The 25085-nt window shown below is 40.8% G+C and overlaps 1 protein-coding gene across 1 annotated transcript in view; it reads left to right on the plus strand.

Annotated features, from left to right (window-relative positions):
* LOC118169120 (deleted in malignant brain tumors 1 protein-like) overlaps nt 1–25085 on the plus strand; it is a 61780-nt gene that overhangs the window by 11995 nt on the left and 24700 nt on the right. The window contains 14 exon segments of the mRNA XM_035330114.1: nt 3021–3172; nt 4028–4339; nt 4965–4999; nt 5380–5692; nt 7134–7157; nt 7780–8091; nt 9110–9133; nt 10109–10420; nt 10881–10904; nt 11597–11908; nt 14581–14618; nt 17618–17637; nt 19736–19752; nt 22857–23174. Coding sequence (XP_035186005.1) covers nt 3021–3172; nt 4028–4339; nt 4965–4999; nt 5380–5692; nt 7134–7157; nt 7780–8091; nt 9110–9133; nt 10109–10420; nt 10881–10904; nt 11597–11908; nt 14581–14618; nt 17618–17637; nt 19736–19752; nt 22857–23174 — 2213 coding nt within the window.

Raw genomic sequence — 25085 nt, forward strand, 5'->3', positions numbered from 1 at the left:
TGAGAAGGTGTTTCATGGAAACAGGACGGAGTCATAGCAAGCTGTTTTCAAATATGCCTTCTTTTTTTTTTTTGGGGGGGGGGGGGGGGGGATGGGGGGGAAGTCTTTTTACAGACTGGGCGGGTTCCTGCCAGCATGCTGTCCCCAGTGAGATCATGCAATGTATTTGGCCAGCACTGGGGTTAAAACAGGTCTTAGAAACAAAGTTCTTGTTTGCTTGTTTGTATTCTGGATTTCCTGTGCTTTGCTGTCCTGCTTATCCTTCTATTCTAATTTTGGAGTATGGACCGATAATTCAACTCTGTAGGTCTCCTTCCCAGGAACATATTATAAAAATATTTATAATAGGGTATAAATAAACATTGTTTTGTTTCTGGATCCCATAGCTAACAGATTCATTTTCCAGTTTTTAATAATAAATCCCCATGTTTTGTAGTTTGAAACTAAAAAGAGCTAATTTGCCTTTGCAGGGTATGAATAAGAAACACTTTTCTTGTTTTCATTATTTTCTTCCCATACCTTACCACAAAAGCCCACAGGTACTTATTGACATCAGCCTGAACTAAGCAGTTAACCTGCTTACAGTTGCCACTTAGGTGTGCTTTAATACCCACACTTGCACCATCTTCTAATTAAATCATTAAATGAATATACTGCAGAGATCACTTTCACCTGAGTGACGATTGTTGTTTTAAATAACTCTATCAGTCTCACCAACCAAACTTTTTTCCATAGATTGCACCAGAATCTACCCTGAGCTGGAGGTCAGGCAGAGAGTGGCTGCAGCTGGGTTTCTGACCCGCCCACCATGCTTAAAAAACTCAGGGGAAAGAGCAAAAACATTTCCTTAGAGAGTCCACCACTGCCCTTTGACTGCAATGAGTTCAAGATAAGAATAATTGCTGGCTTTTGATGACAAGCATCCCTGAGCACAAGCATAAGTTTTTGCACGATTTTTGTTAAATGGCTTGTGTTACAAGGAAAACTGATTTTCCCTATTTATTTATTTTTTATTATTTTGATAGCTTGCTTGTGTTTTCATATTTGTTTTTAATTTAATTTGTATTTGTTTTGGCAGTTTAAATCTATCTGGAGAAAAAACAAACAAGGAGATACTGAAATTCTCACAGCAGTTTGTGTATTTTGGGAGACTTTCTATCTCAGGCTCAAGAACTCTGACAAGAAAAACATATTTTTACGAAGTTGTGCTTAGCTGAGGAAACCCTGCTGGGTCACTGGGAGTGGCGTTTGTTTTCACTTGCTAGAATAACCCTTGGATCACCTCTTTTGCCCTGAACCAATTAGTACCCACCCAAGCAGCTTTTTCCTTTCTCAAGTAAGTGAATTAGTTACAGGTCGTAAAGTAGAAAGGAATTGCACTACTGAAGAACACACCAAGTTTGAATGACTGTAGTATTTTTTTTTCCCTAACTTCAGAAACTGTAGTTTCCAAGAGAAAGCTTCTCCCTTTCCTTCTCTTTCTGAATGAGGGCTGTGATTTTTTTTTTCTTTCCTCAGCTGTCATCATGAAACCCTGCTGTACTGTGTCCTCAGTTGCCATCATGAAAACCTTCTGAGACTAAGGAAGTTTTCTATGGATGTGTGAGTTGCTAATCAGAAGAGATAAAATGTGTTTTTTAAACAGCTGCAGCACATCAGCGCATCTACCAGGCTGGGGATTAAGTCCTTATGTTTTTAGTAGATGGTCCATGTGTTTTTTTTCCCTTTGATTTCTTTTGATTCCCTCCTCTCCCTTCTCAAAGGCAGTGCAAATAACTTCCTAATGCCTGTCAAGGTCTTGTTGCTCCTTGCCTTATGTCCCCCATCACTTCTGCTTGTTGTTTTTTAATGTAGGCATTGGGTAAAAACAGGCTATCCACAGAAAATCTGACTTAAACCATCCAGGCCTTCACCTTTGGCATTCATCACCACCTCTCATTGCTCAGCCTGGATACGAGCAGAGCTTTTTTGCGTGAGACCTGATGAGAATTGAGTTACGCTGCTGTGAGGGCCTTGTTCTCCCATGCAAAGAGCACGACGATATCAACGTAGTAAAACCACCGTCTCCAAAATGCTGGATCCTGGAGCCTCGGAAAGCTGACTACAAAGCCCCAGATGCAGGAGGGCAGCTAAGAACCTGTTGCTTCACTTTCTCTTCAAGCTCCTGGGCAGCCTTGTATGTGGAAGCTGCACCCTGTGCATGTAAAGTAAACTCTCGATCTGAGCCATGCCAGCATGAAACAAGTTGTCTTTGTTTCATAAGAGTTTGTTGGATGTCTCTAAGGCACATATTGTTGAGGAAGACAAGTGCCCTTCTCTCTGCCAAGCCTGCACGGATTAATCCAGGCATCATGTGAAATGCTTTCCTAAGGCTTGGAAGGACAAAGGCTGAAAATTTCAGCCCTCAGCCTTCCATTTCAGTATGAGACTGAAAATTAACAATTTTTAAAGGCCCAATTAAACAGGGTAGAACTTGTGCAGTCTGGAGGGATGTCTGGCATTGAGTTTTGAAATAAACCATTTTGTTTCCTCGCAGCTAAGGCCGTCCTTTGCTCCAGTGATGCTTTTATTTGCAAGCACTCTCATGCCCAGGGCTGCGATGAAGCTACAGCCACCCACCTGGGGATACCTGGGTCTGGCAGATGCAAGGGGACAGGGAGCACAACAGACACCTGCATCCATTCAGAACAGGGGAAAAACTGAGCGGTGAAAGAAACCTGCCATTGTTTTTCGCTTGGCATCAGTAATTTTCTCCATGGCTGCACGCAGCTGGTTCCTCCTGAACCAGCGGCTGCCATTGGGTCTGGCAAGGGGAGGGTTTGGCCAGTGCTTCAATAGAGGAGAAGGGATTGAAATGATAATTAAGGTAACAAAAAAAAAAAAAATCAAGCTATTATAAACCAAGTCTTGCCAAAAAAATCAAGAGGATATTTTTAAAAGTTAAAAGTATCTCCATTGTATGAAATCATGGATGTACTTAAAAAAAAAAAAAAAAAAGAAAAAAAAAAAAGCTGATCAAGTTTGATCAAGCTGCAGAACACACCCCTTTATATTTACACATTTATAAATTCTGAAACGTTTTATCAGCATTATAGGAGCGCAGTTAAAATGAAACCCTCGCTGACCTTTGTGTGGATGCTACTGCTGCATGGAGGGGGTCTGCAGGCGTCAGGTACTGTGCCCAGTGCTGCTCAGTCCTACCTCCCTATCGCTTATGTTTTCCTCTAAAATCAATGCTGGCAAAATCTGTAGCTTGCAGCAAAGCCTCCTCAAACCGGTAGACGTCTTGGGTGTTTAGCAGTCTTGAAGGACTGATGATACCACCGGGTACTCTTAAGATTTCGTTAGTGTGATGTAGAAACCATATATTGTATTGTATTTTAATGTATTGTAGGGAGAAAAAACGCAAAAATAACAAAAAATATGTTTCCTGTATTAAGGTGCTTGTCTGTCAGAGGGTTTCTGTGCACTTTGGCACTATTAACAACAAATGCAGGTAATAATCTGAAAGTAACTCAGAGGCAAGGGGTAACTCGGTGGTCTTCACGCAGCTCTTCAGCTGCAGGCTGCATGGTCTACATGCACCCAGTGCAAAAGTAACCCCTAAGGGACCACGTCCCTTCAAATTTTCCTACAAGAGTGAAATACCGAGGGCAGTGACCCTCTGCTGTGCTATTCTGAGCACTGCCTTCCTTGTTTATTTCATTGGTGGTCAGAAGAAACGCAGTATGACATGCCAGAGTCCCCACCAGATGGTGATGGCTTTGTGTCAGTATAATGCTAATTTAATGCAATTGCCATAGGGGCACTCAGATGCCTCACCCTTGTAAGATGTTTTAAATTCAGTCCTGAACCCATAGGAGTTCAAGTCTGGTGAGCTGAAGAGGATAGAGCATGCTTCCCTTGCTGGTGAGCTCCTTGGGAAGCTGTTGTGAAGCATTTCCTTTGATAGCCTGAGACTGCAGGTGTCCCTGGAAGCACAGCAGCCACTCTAAGGGTTGGTCTGATTTCCTTTTGTCTCCCAAAGAATTCTCCCTGAGGCTGGTGAATGGGCAGAACAGATGTCAGGGCCGTGTTGAAGTGTTTTACAACGGAGTCTGGGGAACGATTTGCGATGACTCCTGGGACAGAAGAGATGCTGACGTGGTGTGCGGTCAGCTCGGGTGCGGCAGAGCCACTGCGGCCGTGGGAGAAGCCCACTTTGGTGAAGGCACAGGAGAAATCCTCCTGGACGAAGTGCAGTGCCAAGGGAACGAAGCTCTTCTCTGGCAGTGCTCCCATGATGGGTGGTTCGCCAATGACTGTTTTCACCAGGAAGACGCCGGTGTCATCTGCGCAGGTAACTAGATTTATTGACATCTGTGATCAGCAATGTGTTATAAATATGAGCCAGACTGAGGTCCTGGTGCTCAGGAAAAATAAACTGAATTACCAAAATCATTGTCAACCTCTACAGGACATCCATTCTGCAATCCAACACATACTTATTAAGAGAGTATTATAACATTAGCCTTCACATTCAAAATATTTTAATAATAAGCCCTAAGAAGCAGAATGGTTATGTTTTCTTTTTTGATAGAGTATAACCTATTTTACGCCCCATTCAGAGGCTTTTCCATCTGGCCATTGCCATTGCTTCCCACCTAAAGGATAAATTCAAGTGATCGTTCCTATGAATCACTGAGAAAATTACTAGCAATTTCCATATGTGATGTGGAAAAGGGTCTCTTCATGAGAGATAATACTGTATGTGAAAATACATACTACTGTACATTTTAAAATATAAATTAGCTTATAAAGACAAAATCCCAACGTACTGAGTGTTGGTTTTGTGTTGCCTTTTTTTTTTCCCTTTTTTTTTTTTTTTTTTCTAGCAGTGTAGTTAAATTTCTGCTCACTTTGTTTAGTACAAGTTGTTAAAAAGTAATCTTTCTCACTCTATTCTGTTTTTTTTTTTTTTTCAGCTTCTTTGATGTCTGAAGTTCCTGGTAATTTTCATCTTGTATAATTGATTTTAAAGACAGTCATATTACACAACATAGTCATTTAGTATAAGTATACAGTTTATGAAGAGGAGTATTTGGAAGTATATCATACATATCACATCATACATTAATCCCAACCTTTTGTGTTAGGAATATGCTGTATCTTTAAGTTTTTAATGTATTGGTCAAATTTCACAAGTGTGAATTATATATATATATATATATATATATATATATATATAAATATTTCTGGTCAATCTCCTAAATTTGTGTATCAGGAGTTCTTATTGTTGTCTCAAATTTGCATGTTGCCTCAAATTTGCACAACCCACTTAAAGCTTGGTGATGTGGGAGCATCCCTCGTAAATAACTCTCTCATTTTTGGCCTTCCAAAGACTTGTCCCTGAGGCTCGTGAATGGGAGGAACCGATGCGAGGGCCGTGTCGAGGTCCATTACCAGGGCAGCTGGGGCACCGTCTGCGATGACTCCTGGGACCTGAAGGATGCTCAGGTTGTCTGCAGCCAGCTGGGGTGCGGCAGGGCTCTTTCTGCTCCTGGAAATGCCAATTTTAGTCAAGGCTCAGGAGAGATCCTTCTCGACGACGTGCAGTGCAAAGGGAACGAGGCTTACCTCTGGGAGTGCCCCAGCAGAGGGTGGTTGGTCCACAACTGTGTGCACGTGGAAGATGCCAGCGCCGTTTGCTCAGGTGTGTTTTATGTAGCAGCCTTACCTCGCCGGGCAGACCCCAAGTTGAATGTAGACATTAAAAAAAAAAAAAAAAAGCCATTATTTCAAAAACCTGCTGATTTACTCCTCTCATCCAGAACCTGTCATCCACTCACCTGCCCAATGCAGAGCCATGTCCAGCCAAAGGGCTGAGCTGTGTGGGGTGGGCATCCCACTGCACTGCTGCCTGCCCCAAGCAAACCGGGTAGGGCTTGCATGTTTGAAGCTATTTTTTCACCTCCTGCAGCAGTCCAGTATAATAATTGGTTTTTCTTATTATGTAGCGGTGCTTGTTAATGATTTCTACACTGAATAACTAAAAAAATCTACCAAAGAAGTTGAAAAGTTGCTACATGTGCCCCATAGGTATTTTAGTCTAGGTTAGATCTTTCAGTGAAAATGGGCTAACAGTCCAACAGTTACCGAGGCAGTAAAACCATTTAGCTAACAGCTTCTGTGTATCACCTGGTATTTATTTCCTGCTCCCCCCGAGGTGGAGGTTCCTTTCATGCCCGGTTAACTGATAACCGGCACGCAGCAAAGGGAGCCACCCCATGGGAGAAGTGCCAGAGCAGACACAGAGGGCAGGTCCAGCCTGGTGTCTGAGCCACCCCTCACAGCTTATCTTTGCAGATTTTAACACAAAAGTGTCATTGTGTTAGCGGTGGTACAGTGGCCCACATGGTCACCAAGGTTAACCGCCTGCTTGGACATCGATCGGCTGAACTCTCTGCGTGGCAGCCTGTCCTCACCCTTTACTGGGTAATTGTAATAACACAACCCATGCTGCACTGAAATGTATGTCAGCAACAGGCCTGCAAGGAAATTAGTACCCTGAATTTACACCTTACAAAAAACCTCGGCTTTGACATTTGATTCACTGCTGCACTTCAGAGCATAGCTTAGATCTTTGGCTTTTCTCTTTCCTCTGCTGCCTACCTGAGCTTTCTCATTAGCCGAAGTCTTCTGAAAGCCAGGAAGCAACCATCAAGAAAAAAACAATGGTCATCACTGCTTCTTCAGATTCTCAGAATATTTCTGCCTTCTAGTAACATTTCCTTTGTAGTGCTCCAACCACATCACATCAAATCCCTTGTTTTTATTTTGATTACCTTGGGGTTCTTCCCTCGTGATTACATTGTCTTGTTTATAACACTTTATCACTAGCAACTTTTAAAAGTTATAATTCATATTTTCCCCTACAGTCATGAGCTAATACATCTCAGAAAAGGTCTAACTTCTGTTATAGACCTGTGTAACAGTACTGACAAAAGGAGCATTATTATTTGTATTACCACTTTTTCCAGCATAATGTGCAATTTGTCATATTTCATCAACAGATTCAGTTATTATTGCAGTGACTGAAAATTCCACCTAAAAATGAATTTTTTTTTTTTTTTTTTTTTTTTTTCCATCTGCAGCTTCCACAGGATCTGAAGTGACAGGTAGGCTTCTTAAATTTGTGTAATATCAACAGGTCCTGATGTTTTAGAACTGCGTTTGTAGAGCTAAAAACACTGATGGATTTTAATCAAAAAGCCAGGACACTGCTCTCTTCGTGTTGGAAGTGACTTCCCTTTAAAATAATACAACACTGTAGCCCAGGTACCAAACAGATGCTCAGCATTTTTGTTCTGTTAGTATAAAACATGGAATAAAGTCAAGATCTTCCTCGACTTATATCCATGTAAATGATAAGTCTGGATAAATGAGACATGGCTTTGTACATGCAGAGTTACATGAAAGTTCACAACTACAGTTTATTCAGAACATCAGTGCTGTGGATCCTGCGTTGCAGAGATTGAACTATTCGGGAATATCACTGTCTTCAGATAGGGTAGGTAGTAGCTTAAGGAGCATGGTTTTACCCAAGGAACTCTGAAAAGCGGGAGTTTCTAGGTTGGTTGGAAATGTGTGTGCATGGCTAACTAGTGAAATTAAGTATGGCATTGGGGACCTGTCTGTCCCCTAACCTGCTGTGTTTCACCTCAATTCCTCCTTAGTTAAAAAATAATAATAATAATAAAAAATCTCAGGTTCAGTGAAATTCTCTCTTTTCTTTCGAAGAGTTGTCAGTGAGGTTGGTGAATGGATGGAACCAGTGTGAAGGGCGTGTTGAAATACTTTACAGAGGAACCTGGGGGACCATTTGTGAGGATTCCTGGGATATAAATGATGCAGACGTTGTCTGTAACCAGCAGGCTTGTGGACATGCTGTGTCATCTTCAGGAAATGTCACCTTTACTCGCGGCCCGAGATATATTGTCATGGATGATGTGCAGTGCAGAGGGGATGAGAACTACCTGTGGCAGTGTTCTCACAGGGGGTGGTATAGAGAGAAGTGTGACAGCCGGCGCGATGCCAGCGTCATTTGCTCAGGTACACAGTGAAATATTTGCTTTATCAAAAAGAGTCACAATAAGAAATACTCTAATTTAATTTAAATTTTGCTTTTAAGTTTATTTACCTTTACACTTTAAAACTAAGTTTTGGTTTTAAGTTTAATTTTAAATTTTGTCAAATTGAAAATTGCTCCCCTGAACTAGAAAACCCTTTTCTCACAATAATTTTGGTGTTGTTGCAAGTAACAAGGCTCTTTCCTACACAGAGAATTCCCCTCTTTCCTTATTTGATCAAAATCTGTTATTGCAAACTTCTGCACTGATAAGCTGTGAAGACTTTTAGAGTATTTCAATGAGTGTCACTCAGAGTGCATCCAGTGTTTTTGTACAACCATCATAGTATTTTAATCTTCTGTAATCTCTGTTAACCAATACTATTCGCTTGCTACCAGACTAAGAGGAGCACCAAAACCCAATCCAAAGGTACATTCTGCCCTTACAGCAAAAGGCTTTCACACAGGAGACTTCTCGTGAGCTCAGGTCCTAATCCCACATGCCTTTCCTTGATAAAGCTTCTATTGAATGTCTGGAGACTATTTAATTGAGTTTGATAATCAGGACCAAATCCAAAGGTTTAGAGCTGCGACTCTTCTGCAGTCCAGGGACAGGAAACGAGGAGCAGAAGGAACCAGGGCTCTGTCAGATCCCTCTGAAGAAGGATGTACTTACACTTCTGGTGGTCTTAGGTACTCACCCAGTTGTAACCCTGACAACTTTTTCTACATCTGTCAAATAGTAACAAAAGTTCTAAAGTCTTACCCTGTTCTCCATGGATTTTCAATTTCTTAGTAAGGAAAATCAGTTTATAATCTCATGTCTTATAATTTTTATCATCTTCAAACACATGAATTGCAAACAGCTTAATTAACTAGATGTTGAACAGTTTCTGAAATAAAAGTAGACTTTGTAAAGAAGCATTGTGTTCTACAAATTTAATTAGTTTTATGAACACTAATGGTTAAAATGTGCATTTTCTCTATTTCCTTCTCTTGCAGCTTCTATGGGAACTGAAATACCCGGTAATTTAAATTTCATACTTATTTGATCATTTCTATCTTGAATTTTCTACAGCAAAAGCAACTTCTTGTTAAAATTACTAAAAATGTAAATCTCATTTAGTTTATTCAGTAGCTTATGCGTGAAAAGAATTTCTTAAAATGTAGTGTTTTGACCATAATGAAAGTAGCGATACTGATCTATGTAGTTTTTATGAAGATAACCATGGGTTTTTAATCTTTAAAGGGAATTCATAACTGAAGCTGAAATGTATACCTAGTTGTTGAAGAGTAAAGAAAGGATAAGAATTTCTGAGTTTGAAAAATATTCACTGGAGCAGGTTGCTTTAAATCCAAGGTCTTATAAAATAAAAGGTATTACATAAACTAGTATTTCAATAATTTCATCTGTTGGATAGAGCTACATCACACCCTTAAAAGACAAACTTTTTCCATGTTCTAATAAAACTCAGAAACTCTTAAGTGATATTAAAATTCTAGGAGAAGAGATAATTTAGTCATTAGAATGTCTTAGTCCCACTGTGTTGCTTTGGCTTGATGAACCTTGTTTCTCGGTCACCCCATGTCTATGATTAAAACCTTGATTTTCCTTCTACTGAGTATAATGCGTTGCTGTGGATATATTGATAAAGAAATACCCACTAGTGTTTAGCTAACATAGGTCCTTCCTTTCATTAATATTAATCTCACAGCCTCTGTTAAGCTGGGGAGGAAAACCTTATTTAGGCAGCTGTGAACACCTGCCAAGTCTTGGCTCAAAGCACGAGCCAGGAGGCAGCGCGTGACTGCGAACTGCCGCACGATGACACTGGGTCTGCTGGAAATAAACAGCGTTCTCCTCACCTTCCTCAGAGAGGAAAGGCCAGGAGAGAATCCAGTAGCCAGCATAACATACTGAACCAGCTCCAGAGCTACTCCGGGATTATAACTTAGCACCTTGGCAAACTGCACTCATCTCCTCTCTCTTCTCTTTCACAGAAGTGTCCATGAGGCTGGTAAATGGTAGAAACAGATGTGAAGGTCGTGTAGAAGTCTACTACAAAGGAAGCTGGGGGACGGTCTGTGATGACTTCTGGGACCTGAATGATGCGCAGGTCGTGTGCAGGCAGCTGGGATGTGGAGAAGCTCTCTCCGCACTGGGAAGAGCCCACTTCACTCCAGGATTTGGGGACATTCTCCTGGATGATGTGCAGTGCCTTGGAAGTGAATCTTACCTGTGGGAATGCTCTCACAGAGGATGGTCAACACATAACTGCGGGCACAAAGAAGATGCCGGTGTGCGTTGCTCAGGTACATTTGGAATGTTTTCATTTGTGTAATTAAAACTGTGAATTGTGTAAATCACACATCTCATCATCGGCCTGAGGCAAGGGCTATAGCAACAAAGCCAGCAGTATTCTACGGTGAACAGATACCAGCAAGTTCAGCACAGGTACCCAGATCTCAGGGAGCATGTTCAGACTGAACCCTTCCCAGGGTGCCTCTCCAGAACAACATTTTTAACTGGTTTATTTTTTTTAACTCAGAAGCCATTCCTAAAGGATTAAGTCCTGCTCTGACTTTTCAATGCAAGTTGCAGTGTTTGCCTTGATTAAGATTGGTCATAAAAAGATAACTTAGTTTTAGAACACATTAGATAATATAAGAGAGACTCTCCTCAAATGCTGCAAAGTTTGTTTTGTCTTTGTTCTGCTGAAATACAACTGAAGCTGCTAACATTAAAATTTTCACATTTATTCCCAATCCACAGCTTCTAGGGGAGACAGAACTCCTGGTAAGTCTTATCGTTTCTTTAACTGATCATTCTAAAAACTGGGTATTTACTGTTAACACGTTTTGCTTTTGTTTGATGAAAAGTCTTGGGGAAAAAGATAACATTTATTTGTGAAAGATGGACAAAGTCCACACTTCAGTTTTTCAGAAGTTGTAGATGATTATGTATGGCTCCAATGTTGGGAAAACACCTTAAAACAGTATAAGGTGTGTAATGTATAACTTGTTACTGATTGAAAATCAGACTCCCCTAGCCTACCTCACCACTCAACAAACCACAATGCAAGGAGGGAAAATCTTGGACACGCTTTCAGAAATTCATCATGGCAGAAGAGCAAAATGTCACTCACATGTGCCTGCTTAGCTTCTCGAGGAGTTGTTCTCAGGGAATTCAGGCTTCCTTAATTCATTCTGGTGCTCCAAAGATTCACTGACCTTCTACAGAGCAAATGGCCACTTATACCATTTTTACAAAAATCTGGTCTCTGTATCTCCCTGTTTAATTATGGTGTGAGTATAACAGCATCAGAGGGAGGTTCTCCAAAAGGCACATCAGGCTGCATGAACAGTCCCATTCTGCAGAACAGCTTTTCCTCTAGTCTTGTCCATTTTGTATCACAATCCCACACCTGGCACAAGCATAAGGTTAGAATTAGGGCTGTGTGTAATTTACTTCTGCTCTGTCTTTGCTAGAAGCATCTCTGCGGCTGGAGAACGGTGGCAATCAATGTGAGGGGCGTGTTGAAATTTTTTACAAAGGACAATGGGGAACAGTCTGCGACGATTTCTGGGATATCAATGATGCCCAGGTCATTTGCAGACAACTTGGGTGTGGGGAGCCCATGTCGGCACCAGGAGCTGCCCAGTTTGGGGAAGGCTCTGGAGTTATTTTCCTGGATGATGTACAGTGCAGAGGCAATGAATTTTACCTATGGGAATGCTCCCACAACGGTTGGTCAGTACATAACTGTGGCCACAATGAAGATGCCAGCGTTGTCTGCTCAGGTACTTTCTGCTTTGTTTTATTAATTTCAAGAATTTCCCATGAGATGCATTTTGAGGTATAGTTGAAAAATCATTAGCAGTTGAGCCCATCTGGCAAAATCATTTCTTTCACTTCTGTGGACTAATAGAGATGTAACAAATATGAATTTCATAGCTATTTGCCAGATCATTTGATCATTTTTCTCTTTGGTCATTCTTACAGGGCCTGCAGCATAAACCGAGTGGATAAAGATATACATTGCCTTTAACGCTTGTAAATTTCTGAGGCATCTACAAGAAATCCCAGCAGGCGCTTTCACCTTACAGATCTGCAAAGTCTCCATTAGAACTGGATTTCTCAATGTGGGACAATGAGGAAAGCTTTCCAATCACTTTCTTCTGTTGCAAACCCAAAGTCTCAGTGATTTCATCTGCTACCTGCCTGAAATTCCCAAGGCTGACTGTTCTGTGACTCGTGGTTTCAAGTTTTAGTTCACATAGCAGAATATAAGTTGTTTCTACTCTTTTAGCTCTATAGAGTCCAGTAGGATTGGTGTACCCAAAACTTTGAGACAAACTTAGTTATCTTGATCGACACAGGAGATTTGTTCAGTCTGGAGACAGAAAAGGATGACGACCTTCCTCCATTGCGGAGATCTACTTGGCACACACATGTCCACAACAGTTTCCTCTCTTGGAGAGGACAGCTTTTCAGAGAAGTATTGTGTTGTTCTCCCACCACTCCATGCCTCTGAATCTGAAGAGATAAAAATGGCTCCATTGCCATTCATCACAGGCTGCTGGCCTCAGCCATGGAACCAGAACAGTTCTGGGTTGGGACTGAGGATCCTCTGGAGATGTGGAGTTTGAACGCTGCTACCCTTATACAGTTTTCGCTTTAGCTGATGGTGCTGTTCACTCATGACAGAACACTCTTTAGAAAACAATATATTTGTATAATCCATCTAAAAATAAATATTTCCTCCGGTAGTCTCACCCTATATGCATTCTGTTGGAAATGCACCGTTCTTGTGCTTTAATTCTCTCTTCATGCTTGCAAACAGCCAGGCATTCAAATAAACACAAAATAAGCCTGATTACAATCTGATCTAGTAGAAACATTTCCAGGGACAGAGAATCAGCACAAATCACTCTAATACATGGACTGAGGATAGCGAGATATATTTTCTTTACATACCTAAGGCGAATGTATTAAATTATGTGACTATAAGATATCATAGATTAGTAATAAATGCTTTCATTGCACAATATTGATTACTACTCATCCTTCTTTTTTTCCATACCAAGACTCTGACTGCATTTGTTGTCCAAATGTCACAGTTTAACAGGATATCTGCTTTTCCACATAGTGCTTGTGGAAAGCAGAGTCACCCCTTGCCAACTCTCACAACCAACCTGCACCCAACTTGGTTTTCTGTGGCAGATGGGGTGGGAGAAGGTGTCACTCCAACATGTCCCACCGAAGCATTCCTAGTTGGTCACTTAATAGGTGCTACACCTACTGCAGCTTTGTTTGGATAGCTTTACATGTGCAAGACTGGATTGGGGAAAACAAATTAAATAAATAATCAGCGTACAGACAAAAGCAACCTACACTTTTCTTTTATGTCCAGTTTTTCCTTTTACATCCCAGCCACTGATGACTCATGCAGGAAAGAAAGCGTTCCTAATTAATTGATGTAGTTAGACTGATTAATTCTTATTATTTATTTTACTAGTAATTCATTTTTGCTATTTTGTTAATAGTTGATTTCATTATCTTTCACTTGTAACTGATAAAGCAAAGCTAGGCAGCATCAGTTCTATTTATCATTATTATCTCCAGTAAATATGTATCAAAATTTGATCCGCTTTGTACCTGCACCTGCTATGTTTAACAACAGCTGTCTTATGAATCAAGACCCAGAGGAATGTTACATGAATTTCCTGAGGAAAATCAAAATGCAAAACCTGTTCTCTTTGTTCCCTCGGGGTGTCACTGGGGCAGGAGCCATTAATAGGGCTCTATGTGGCATATAAATGTGGATTAAAAAATCCTTGAGTTTTATGCAGGCACGACTCCAATGCTTCCTGCAGAGAAGCACGTGTGAATTTTCCCTCAGTTATTCCATGATTTGAGCTTTGCTGACTTTAATTTGGGAATTGATTGGGCTGGGGTTTGACTATTTATGTGCTGGATGGTTTTTTGTCTCTGTTCAGCTTTTTAATCAGTGATTTATTCATACTTAGAGGTGTCTATGAATCAAATCCTCAGAAATCATTCAGATCCCTCCTAAATCTCAGGAAATAAAACTCTCAAAAGAAATGTAGCTTTCATAAATGGGTCTTATTTCTAGAGTAAACCAGCTTTTGGCATATTTAAAATTTGGTTGGACTGTCACCAATCCATGTACCTCATTGCATTGATTTTACACGCTATCAAAATCTAAGTAAAAGAAGTTTAAAGGCAGCCTCAGTCACACCTCACCCCCTGGCACTCCCAATATACCAGAAGATCACTTCAATTTTTGAAGCAACAAATATTCAAAGGGCACTGGTGATACTCTGTGTGATCCCTACCTATGGAACCTGCTGAAATCAAATGGATTTGCTTAGAAACTGAGAAAGGAGCTGAGAAAATGACTTAATTAAAATTATACCATTGTCCAAGTAAACACCAAAAGCAGGAAAAGCTGCAAGAACGTAGCACGCGCCAAGGTAAGCAACCTATGTTGACATGGAGTGTTAGCCAATGGAATTATCTGGGTAACAGGACGAAATGACCCATAGCACTGTATGCAGAGCCAAAATAATTGATACCCGTTTACATTGGCAGTGCCTTCATCTCTGATAAAGATTTTCCCTCACAGGGGTGGACTGGGGCTTCCAGAGACTAGGTGGTGACATCTTTAGTCCAAGACAGTATGTCTACAAGAATCAGAAGCTGTACCCAGCACTCAGTACTCAGCTTTGTCCACAGAAGATGACTTCACACATGAAGTTTCCACTTTGCTTTACCAAGATATTCACTATAAATGTGGGAAACCCCCTTTGAAGTTTATATTGTCAGGGGTGTGATTTATTTCAGCTTGGCTTTGCCTTTTTCTCTATACATTCTTCAGTGTGCAAAATGCAATTCAGAACCTGCTGAGGTTGATTTTAGTGGAAGGGCTGGCGGAGAGGAAACATGAAAAAAGAAAGAATTGAAAGAATATATACATATATATATTCTTTACATATATATATATGTAAATATATACATATATATATATATGTATATATATTTTATATATATATATATACAATTGAGAGTAGGTCTGGATAGCTAAGGAACAGATGTTAGGATACCACACACTTCCATATGGTAGCTTCATACAGCCAGAATGGGTAACAGCAGCAGTGAAAATATGATATCATGGGCCTCATTAGGAGCAAGCAAGCAGGCACGTACTCAGGGTCTTGAAACTTCAACATAATATTGCATTTCCAGATGTTAATCATAACAGAAAGCTGCACAGCACCTGTTCATCATCCTTTGTCACACACCTATCACACCCAGTCCACTAGATAGGTGTGTACACAGGAGTAAGGACTGCTGTTATCAGGTAATTTCTGCTACCTCTGAGGGAGGAAGACACAGGGACTGAGCCTGAGAAAAGCAGAAAAAAGAGTCTCTGTTTCCCTTGCTTACTTACTTTTCCTACTGCATCTTTCCCCCCTTGCATTTATAGGGTCATAAATCCTTTCAGTGGCATCAGGATTCCAGGAAAACTTCACCTGTCAGAAACGAGTAAAATCTGTAAACGGTATGAGAGACACTGCTTAAGACAGAGGACAACATCAATTTGAGAGTGGATAGCCATACATAATGTGCACATTTAGGCTCAAAGTTCAGAGAAGGTCCTTTATTCTCAACATGATCAGAATGTCGAGCTGCTTCCTGATGGGATGAAAGGTGCAAAAAACATTTTCAGTTAAACATGCAGCTGAAAGGAGGTAAAAAGGGTTACAATAGGTAGTAAGCCAGCATGATATGACGAGCGATTACTCCTTTCTGAGGAGTGTACAACCTCTCCTCTGTCACAGCAGAGCAGGCCCTATTGCAATATAAAACTCATGGCATCAGGGACTGATCTGGAAAACCAAATCAGCCAACCAACCCCAAACCTTTCTCCTCATAGAATGAATGTACTATGCTTCTGGAAGCTTCTGGGGAGAGGCGTTGACCCAAACAATGAGACTGTGCAGCTTTTCCAAGCCACCATGCGTGCAGAGAGCTTGAAAAGCACCTGACATGTAAAGCTTCTGCCCGCTGCTCCTCAGTCCAGGCTGCACTGGGGCCCTGTCTCCTCCAGAAAAGCCTGTGCCTCCTTCTCATCGTCGTCGTCGTCGTCGTCGTCGTCGTCGTCGTCATCATCATCATCATCACTTCTTGCTGTGTCCTTTGCTGTAGTCTTGGGCATGCTCCTTGAGAACACATTATTTCACTCTTATGTTCATTTCAAGGTTTTTCTCAGTGCAGAAAAAATAAGGAACTTTTATTTACATGTGCCTTGAAGGTCTCAAAAGTTCCTTGGAAGTTCCTAATTATTTGCTTTTATAAACAGAAGGTAAAACCGATGAAACAGCCTGTTGGGAATGTGGTGGTTTCACCAAAAAAACAGGATTTGTTGCATAAGAAATGTTCTCAAAAGCATAGTAAGTATATTAACAGTTAGCAGGAATCTTTCATTACATCTCTCCTCGGAGCAATGTGCAGTGAACCATGAATAAGCTCTGCACACTTATCTGTAATATGCTGTCTTCCTCAAATGCAGCCTGAAGCAACATCGGGCCATGGGCTCACACACCAGCCAAGTCCCCAGGCTGACTGAAGTCAAGGATGAGTATAAGGCAAGTATTACGGCAGCTTTCAAGTGGTAATCCTGTGGGGCATTTCAGTAAATTCTTCCAGTTCCACACTTCATCAGCGAGTAATCTACAGTGGACTGAAAAAGTTATTAACAGGACCCAAAACAAAAGTAGACCTGTGCACCAATTTGCAGCTTCACACACTAGTGTTTTCTGTATACGGGAAGAAGAAATACAAATAAATATTTGTACAAGAAATACATGTCTAGGAGAAATTCAATCGGTGCTAGTTTATTCCTTCAAAGTTAATTTGATAAAATTCCTTCCAAACATTAATTATGAGAGCTATCAAACACCATGGTTTACAGCCTCACTCAGTGATAATGAGTAAAAAGCTGCAAGGGAAGATGAAATAGGTGGATGCCTCAGGAGTTCTCCTGAGCACCACTTGGTTGGCCAAGAAATATCCTCTGAGTTTGGCAGAAGAAAGCTGAGGAATGGAAACAAGTGTCCTGCTGTTTTTAGCTGTCTCATGCATATTTTATTCTGCTGTCTGCTTACTTTTTAAGGTATTTGCTAAAATTTAGGCCTCTTTATGAACCCTACACAAGTACTGTGCTGTTAGGCCATCTTACCCAATAACTTGCTCACTCCTTAAGGACAGTGCCTCACTGCCCTCCAGTGGTAATAGCCTCCAGAACAGCTTTACATTTTCTGATTGCTTTTAGCCCCTCAAACTATGTCTACCAGATCCTTCTGGAGTTTTTAACACTACAGATTTCCATGAAAATTGGATGTAGTTTGACAAAGCTGAAAAGAGCTTTGAACAGGGAGGGGTAGTTTTGCCAGAGCAGCAAAGCTCCAGCGCTGTGAGGAAAGCTAAACACCCACCTTCCCGCGCAAAGCTATTTCATTATATCACAGAAAACAAACACTCTTTGTTTCCAGAGTGAATTTTGATAGATTTCTTTAAGAAGATTTTCTCAGAAACGGCACTGCTATGCCGAGACCACAAAGGTCAGCCCCACTGTCATCACTGCTGCTTCCTGCCACACGGGATTAGTTTGCTTGCTTAGCTTTGGACTGGAGACTTACCACTTCCTTTTAATGGCACCTTCAATGTCAGTGACAAGGGCTGCAGTGTTTAATGTGGAGGCTGGTTGTTCCTTGTCACCTGTAACCATGGATTAGCTGTACAAACCTGCTGCCCTTGCTAGTGTTTGTACCTACCTCTATTACTTCTTATACACGGTGTAAAATAGCCTGCAGTAAGATCCAGCTTCACTGGGCAAGAGTGGGGATGTGGAGTCCTCAGCCCTAGGCACGTCTGCTGGGAGCGGTGGCTTCTTTGTGACCTTTCTTTCAGCATTCCTTTCTGAAGAATGCTGAAAAAGCAAATCTTGATGCTTCTTCATAGTTGAGATACTTTAATTCAGTCATGCATTTAACAGGCTAGACAGCTAATAGTCTGCATTCCCCATATCTTCTGTCCTTTTAACCAGGCTCCACACTGTCTGGCCTGAGTCACCAGAATGAAGCATTAGCTGTTTCTACAGAACTCTACATTACCTAGGGAAAGGATCATTGAAAGTCCAGCATCAGATTCATGAGATTTCAGTTGGAGTTTTGGACTGTTTGTGAATTTTCTTTTTCATTCAGAACTGAAAAATGTCTGTATAAAATAGTTTAATTGCTGTTAGGAAAGAAAACTGGTATGTACTGTACTGTTCAGGTCCAGCTTAGAGCTATTTGGATAGAAATATTGATAAGGATCTACCATAAACCCACTTAGTCGCTTCAGGAAATGGCAGCAGAATTCAAATAATCCACACACACGGAAATGGGGGTTTAAATACTTGACATGACTGGTTTTGCTCAAGAAGGTAGTGGGAAAGTAAGAACATGGACATCTAGATAGATACAATGCATCATAGTGTGCTGAGAAAATAAGAAAAGCATTCACAGAACAAAGGAATCAATTGATGTTCATTCTCAAATCAGCTAAGAACCTCTAGCTTTGATTTTTCCCTCTCTCTAGCTGAGGTTCACCTTCTCCCCGCTAGCACTGAGTAAGACAGAGATGAAGGCATCCTTTTGGATATCAGCAGCCACAGGGTATTGACCCCACCACCTTGTGCCAGGGAGAAAACTGTGTTGTTGGAGGGATCCTGATGGATTCATGGTCTTGCTAGAGGCAAATCTTTTCCAAATGTGTAGCATGGCCTTTCTAGGTGGGAATCCTTTTTTCCATGCAAGCCACCTAACCTGAAAAGTTAACATGAAATCAAATGGCAAACTATTATCTTCAGCAAGTCCTGGTGTATATTTACTTGTCACAATGATTTTTTTTCACTTACTCCTCTATTAATTTGAATTTGTACTTGCAGTACAATATCTTCTCCCTCTTATCCCATGATCTCCTATCTCTTACTAGTGGAATAAAAACCTCTTAGTAGTATCTCCCCTTTACCTGAAAATTATTTTGTGCCTCTATTCTTTTCTGTAGTGTCTCACAGACCCGAAACCATGCCTCGTAAGTCCTAACACACAAAGGTTCCACTTCCTTTGGCTCTGCACAGTCAGCTTATGAGGGATGAAACACAGAGAACTGTCAGGCAGCATGTTTGCTTGTTCTTTGAAGAGGAAAATCTCAGATTGATTTTGTTAGAAACATACCAGCTATGAAAATGGTAGATGGAGAATAGGGAGTAAATTGTCATTGGAGTCTACTGGTCTTCCCCAGAGCAGGGCATGGCAGCTGGTCATGCCTCTCTCTACGCCTTTAAATACAGATTCCTTGACTTGCACAACTTTAGCTTAATTTAACACCTTCTGGCCCTATCCTGCTCTCCTTGGTTGCTGTATTTCAGCAATTGCCCTGCTTAGGTACCCCAAAAACAGTTTGTCCCACTCAACCATGCCTTGGCCAGTATCTCTTACAGCTGATTCATTGCCTTGTAGGCTGCAAGTGAGAAAGAACTGGCTGCAGTTCTGGAGAATGCTGGAGGGATCTAGTCCACAGCAGGCAAAGAGATATGAAAAAGTGTATAAACTCCTTTTTATAGGTATAATACCTACAAAACCGGGATAATTTTGTTGAGGCTTTCTTTTTTAGGATACTAATCTTTTGACACAATTATCACATCAATTTAATCTGTTTTAGCACAGTTGTATGTTGGAAACTGTCTTAACTGATGGTAGTCAGTTAAGTTAAGTTTTCCTTACCAAGCAGCCTAATCTCCAAAAGTAAATCATTGCTTCCTGGAAAAAAACACATCAATACACAGCTGCAATGGTGTCAGTAGAGTAGGAAGTTTTCGGTAGCCAGTCCGGAACAGCAGTGTGATCTGGATCTGCTTATCCGGATGTCTGGATATACCCTGTGAAATGAAAATACTTGGTAAATCACTTCCTTGGCATGGATCTGGAATTTCAGGGAGATCGAATTACACAGCACACACCTTTGGTGTAGACCAGAACCCCTTTAGTATAAATTCTGAATCTTCACTGGTTTAGAACAGACAACCACAAAGAAAATGGACCTTCAAGTGAGTCTCACTTGGATGCTTCTGTTAAGTGCTTCTCTCCTATGTGAACCAGGTACAGTGAGTACATTTTTTGTGCTTGCAGGGAAATGTTAAAGACAAAATTCAGTACTCATACAGACTGGCTTGTTGGGAAGTGGTGGCACGGTCCCGTTAGAAATTGCTGACAAGCTTTCTATCATGAAATTGTTGGTTTAATTTGTCTTCTACTTCTAACAAATTCATAGGTTAGATTTTAAAACTGGTTATGTTAAAGAGTATTTTCTTTGTTTCTCTTCTGTGAGGGAATTGTTAGGGGAAGTTGTTTTCCAAACATTCTTCTTCAAATTTTCTAGTTTTGAACTAAAATGCTTCTACACTATACATTTAAGAATGTAGACCAAGAGAGTAAAATAAGATAAAAAAAGAGCAGCCTGCCAGATGCAGGTGGAAATATACGTTACAAATGCAAGTCTCTACTGAGATTTGGGATTGACGCAGTGCCATTGTCCTTCAAACTTCAAACAAAAATAACCCCAAACCTTCCTTACAATCTTGCTAGTTTGAATGAGATACTTTGATCTTTAATAATCAGCTTGGGCACCATGAATAAAGGCTTATCAATCATAAGAAGAGAGAATTTCATAGAACATAGATTCAGGGGTTATCTATATTGAATTATTTATAAAACAAGAGGAAAGGCAGCTCAGAGATGAGCTCAGCATCAAAGAGGATTAAGCTGTATTTCCAGAAGGTGGTCAAATCCCAACTCCTCAGCAACCCTTTAATCTCTCTTCAATAAATTCACTTTTGTCTTCTATAGGGTGGATTAATTTGACTGGAAAAGTCACTTAGGATCCTGTATTGCAAACCCAAAACTTTAGGTTCACTGATCTATTCACAGGAGTAAGAGTCTGTGAAAGTGAGTGGCTGAAAACCAAATGCAGTTTGGGAAAAAAAAAAAAAAAAAAAAAAAAAAAAAAAGTCCCCAAATGAAATTTCTCCTGATTTTAGTGATTGAATCAGGCACAGTTCTTCAGAGCTTGCTAATTCTGAAAGAACACGGATATTACAACAGCTGCCATTTGAAAACATTCCTTTGACTTCTGGCAGCCTTAATCATTTTTCCTTTAAGTGAGTATATGTTGGGCCAGATTTTCAAAGGTATTTATGTGACTGAATCTACAGATTACCAAAACCACATGATCAGCCCAAATGTTTGTATCCTCTTCTGGAGAACAATTTTGTCCTGTGTATATCTCTTAATGTGTTTAAAGAAGACATATGCCCTGTCCTGTGTACATCTTTGCATGGTCACATTGAAATCTGGAGAAACACTAAAATGCTGGGACTTGTTTTTTTCTTCCTTGGCATGGGACCTATGACAGTTTTCCTGCTTCTTTGTGGGAATAAAGAGTGGAAGACTACCACTTACTCTTTGCAATTTTGCTGTACAAGAGGAAGCAAAGGATTGCCTATGAGTATACGGATGTCTGTTATTCTCTACACCTGGCAGAACGAGCCAGAAATAAGCAGATTGTAAATAGAAGAGCTGCCCTACAAATATGTAATGCCACACTTTGGTTTAGTCAAACCTACACTTTGAAATACTTTGAGCAGTGTGTAGTGTATCTGAGTTAGATGAAGCCTGCGGTCTTCAAGCACACTTGAACAGGCATTTGCAAAGAGAGCACTTTAAGCTAACTTTCTGGACTGTCAGCCAAAGCAACTGTCACAGTCTGCACAGAGAAATGTTCCAAACTATCCCCTGCTATTATGGTAATAGCATGGCAAAGATGAGTAACCTTTTCTACTGCCCCAGTAAAATCTGGCAGAGCTCAGCCCCCTGAAGCCCACATCTTCACTGGAGTTGCGGTATGTACATGAGGACTTGGATTGCTTTGCTCTTGTGCTGCCATGAAACAAGGTCCTCTACGATCATCTTCCACTGAACTACAAGAGAATGAGCATAGCCTTCCAGGCACAGGGAGGAACTGCAGGACACACCATGTACCAACGCTTACTGCATCCATCTCTGCGTCAACAGAGAAAACCATAAAACATGTCTAGAACTACATTATGTCAATGCTAATAATGTGCTTTCTTACCTGATACAGCAAATGGTTTCTGGTGGCAGTCCACAGGAGGTGGAGATCCAAAGTCACCGTGGGCCAAATTCACAGAATGGATAAAAAACACATTTAGACGCAAAGGTAAGAGAGTGAAACATTCTCCAGAGCGTGAACACACCGGGCACACTGTGGGTGTAGACAAGTCAGCTCTGGGGGAGCTGGTTATTTCCCCAGCACAGTCAGCAATACCCTAACATGACAGATCAGCCCCCGCATGCAGCAGAGCTGAGTGAACAGGGCTGAATTAACAGCACTGATCCGGGCTCTGCTGTTCAGCTCCTTGCCCCACACTGCTTTGTGCACTGCAGGCATCCCCCAGTGAGCTCCAGGAACTGGGGACACAGAAACACTGCACAGCCCATCCCTGCAGAGAGGGGGGTGCAACCTCAGATGTGAGAAGTTTACATTTTCTGTCATAAACAGATTGAGATGTTTACCTACCAATTTTTGCTTTCATTTTAGAAGATACACCACAATTAAGACTGGCATCTGGTGGGGACAGATGTGCCGGAAGGGTTGAAGTTTACCATAAAGGCGAATGGGGAACAGTCTGTGATGATTCCTTCAGTATGAATAGTGCCAATGTTGTATGCAGACAACTTGGTTGTGGCCAAGCTGTTTCTGTCTACGGATGGTCTTACTTTGGCCCTGGTGAAGGAAACATCCTCCTGGATGATGTGCAGTGTACAGGAACTGAATCTTACCTTTGGGACTGTCCACACGCTGGCTGGAACAAAAATGACTGTGGACACAATGAGGATGTTGGTGTCATCTGTTCAGGTAAAAAACATACAAATCTGCACTTTAAAAAAATTATTTGGATTTTTCTGTTGACTGTAAAAATGAGGAACATCAGAATGGAATTCAGAAATCAGACCAGAGCTGAACTGTGTGCAAGCAGAGGCTCCTTGTACTTTAGGCTGAACCAAGTGATCAAGGAACACAAGGATGTTCTGTACAAAATACCAAAACCTGCAGAAGCAAGCACTGAGCATGAATATGCTGAGAAGAAAATAGTCCTAGACCACTTTAGTCAGCATCTTATTGTAGGCTCTTCCCAAAATAAGGCAGGCAAATAGTTAACTGGAGGTAGAAGTACATCCAGAAGATGTGAACCAAGACATGTCTGAATTGAAAAAGTGTTTTAATATTTTTGTCATAAACATAGCTGAAATCAATGATCATATAGGTAGAGGCAACCTATTTTGAAGCAATATAAATAACTCCACAGTAAATACATTTTTTTTTTGCTTTGTTCTGTGTTCGCAGATGCAGTACCCTCCACAACTGCACCACCAGGTAAGGCAGCGTTTTTGAGACATAAATCCATTAGCACTTCACAGCATCCCTAAATGCTCGGAGACTAATTTTTAACTTGAAAAATCATATGATTAGAGTTCCTTGGCAGACAGTATCCTAGAAAGGTGCATGTTCCTAATTTTTCCTCATTACTAGTTACTTATCTATTCTAACATTATTTCTGTGGCTTGGATTGATCACAGGAACTGCATTTGCCTTTCATCTGCTAACAATTAGGGAAAACATAAAACAGGTCCTTGCACTTCAGGTATAAGCTTCTGACTCTTGTTTTTTTCACCACAGTGTGCCTGAAATAATGGAAATAGAAAATCTTTAAATACAGGTGCTGTTCATGTCTCCCATGCTTTTGTGTTCATTTGTGTGGGGTTTTTTAAAGTGTTGAGTTGATCATTAATGTACTTTGCAGTACACAAGGAAGTGGGCACTAAAATGCAGTTCTCGACCATTTGCAGCCCAAAAGCGAAAGGCTGGTTCCCTAAATAATTTCTCCTCAAGACCTGAACCAACAAAACCACATTGTAGTAGCACTGATATATTGCTGCATATTCTGAGCATCTGCCTTAACCGTACCACTGGCAAATATCTCAGAAGTTCATTTAGAACTGTCATTAATTGACAGCAATCACACTACCAGGTCTAGTGCATTAGCCCAGTGCTACATGAAACCTGACATTTAAATTATTTCACCAGTGTCTCAGTTCTCATGACCATTATCATAGTTCTCTAATAATTTATTTCCTTTATCTTCCAACATCCTCAGAGAATCCCCAAATTACAAGTTCGTCATCAACATTTGCCACAGACAAAACTGTAACTACTACCACAGAACTGCTGACTTCTACTGACAAAGGCAAGGGAAAAACCCAAGCTATAAATGGCACCTGCAAAAATTTGGGGTAGTATGCAATTTGAGAAGCATACAGGAGGAACACTTGGAATTCAGTAAAAATATTTCATTATCTGACCCTGTATGTAAGTAGCCTTGGAGGAGCCAATGGCCAGCACCATCTTCATTTTCACAGGAAAATGTGTTTGGAGGGAAAACAAGTACAGAATTAAGTCTACCTACAATATAATTATCAAGACTGCATATCTGTATGATTAGATCTGTACAACTGGATCATCTGAGGCACTCTTATGTGGATATTTTCTTCACCTTCAATTCTTTCAATAGTTAGACCGAATATTTCCAGGTTCTGAAGTTAGTGAAAAGGTGGAATGGAAATCAGGTGCGCTCATACCATGACAAGAGGTATACCAGTTCCATCAGTCTCCCAGATGCACTTGTAATTACTACTACATTCATTTATAATCACTAAATAGAAGATGTTCTTCTTAACCAACTACCAAAAGTCAAAATCTGGTAAACTA

Source organism: Oxyura jamaicensis, chromosome 6, assembly GCF_011077185.1.
Source record: "Oxyura jamaicensis isolate SHBP4307 breed ruddy duck chromosome 6, BPBGC_Ojam_1.0, whole genome shotgun sequence".
Taxonomy (NCBI): domain Eukaryota; kingdom Metazoa; phylum Chordata; class Aves; order Anseriformes; family Anatidae; genus Oxyura; species Oxyura jamaicensis.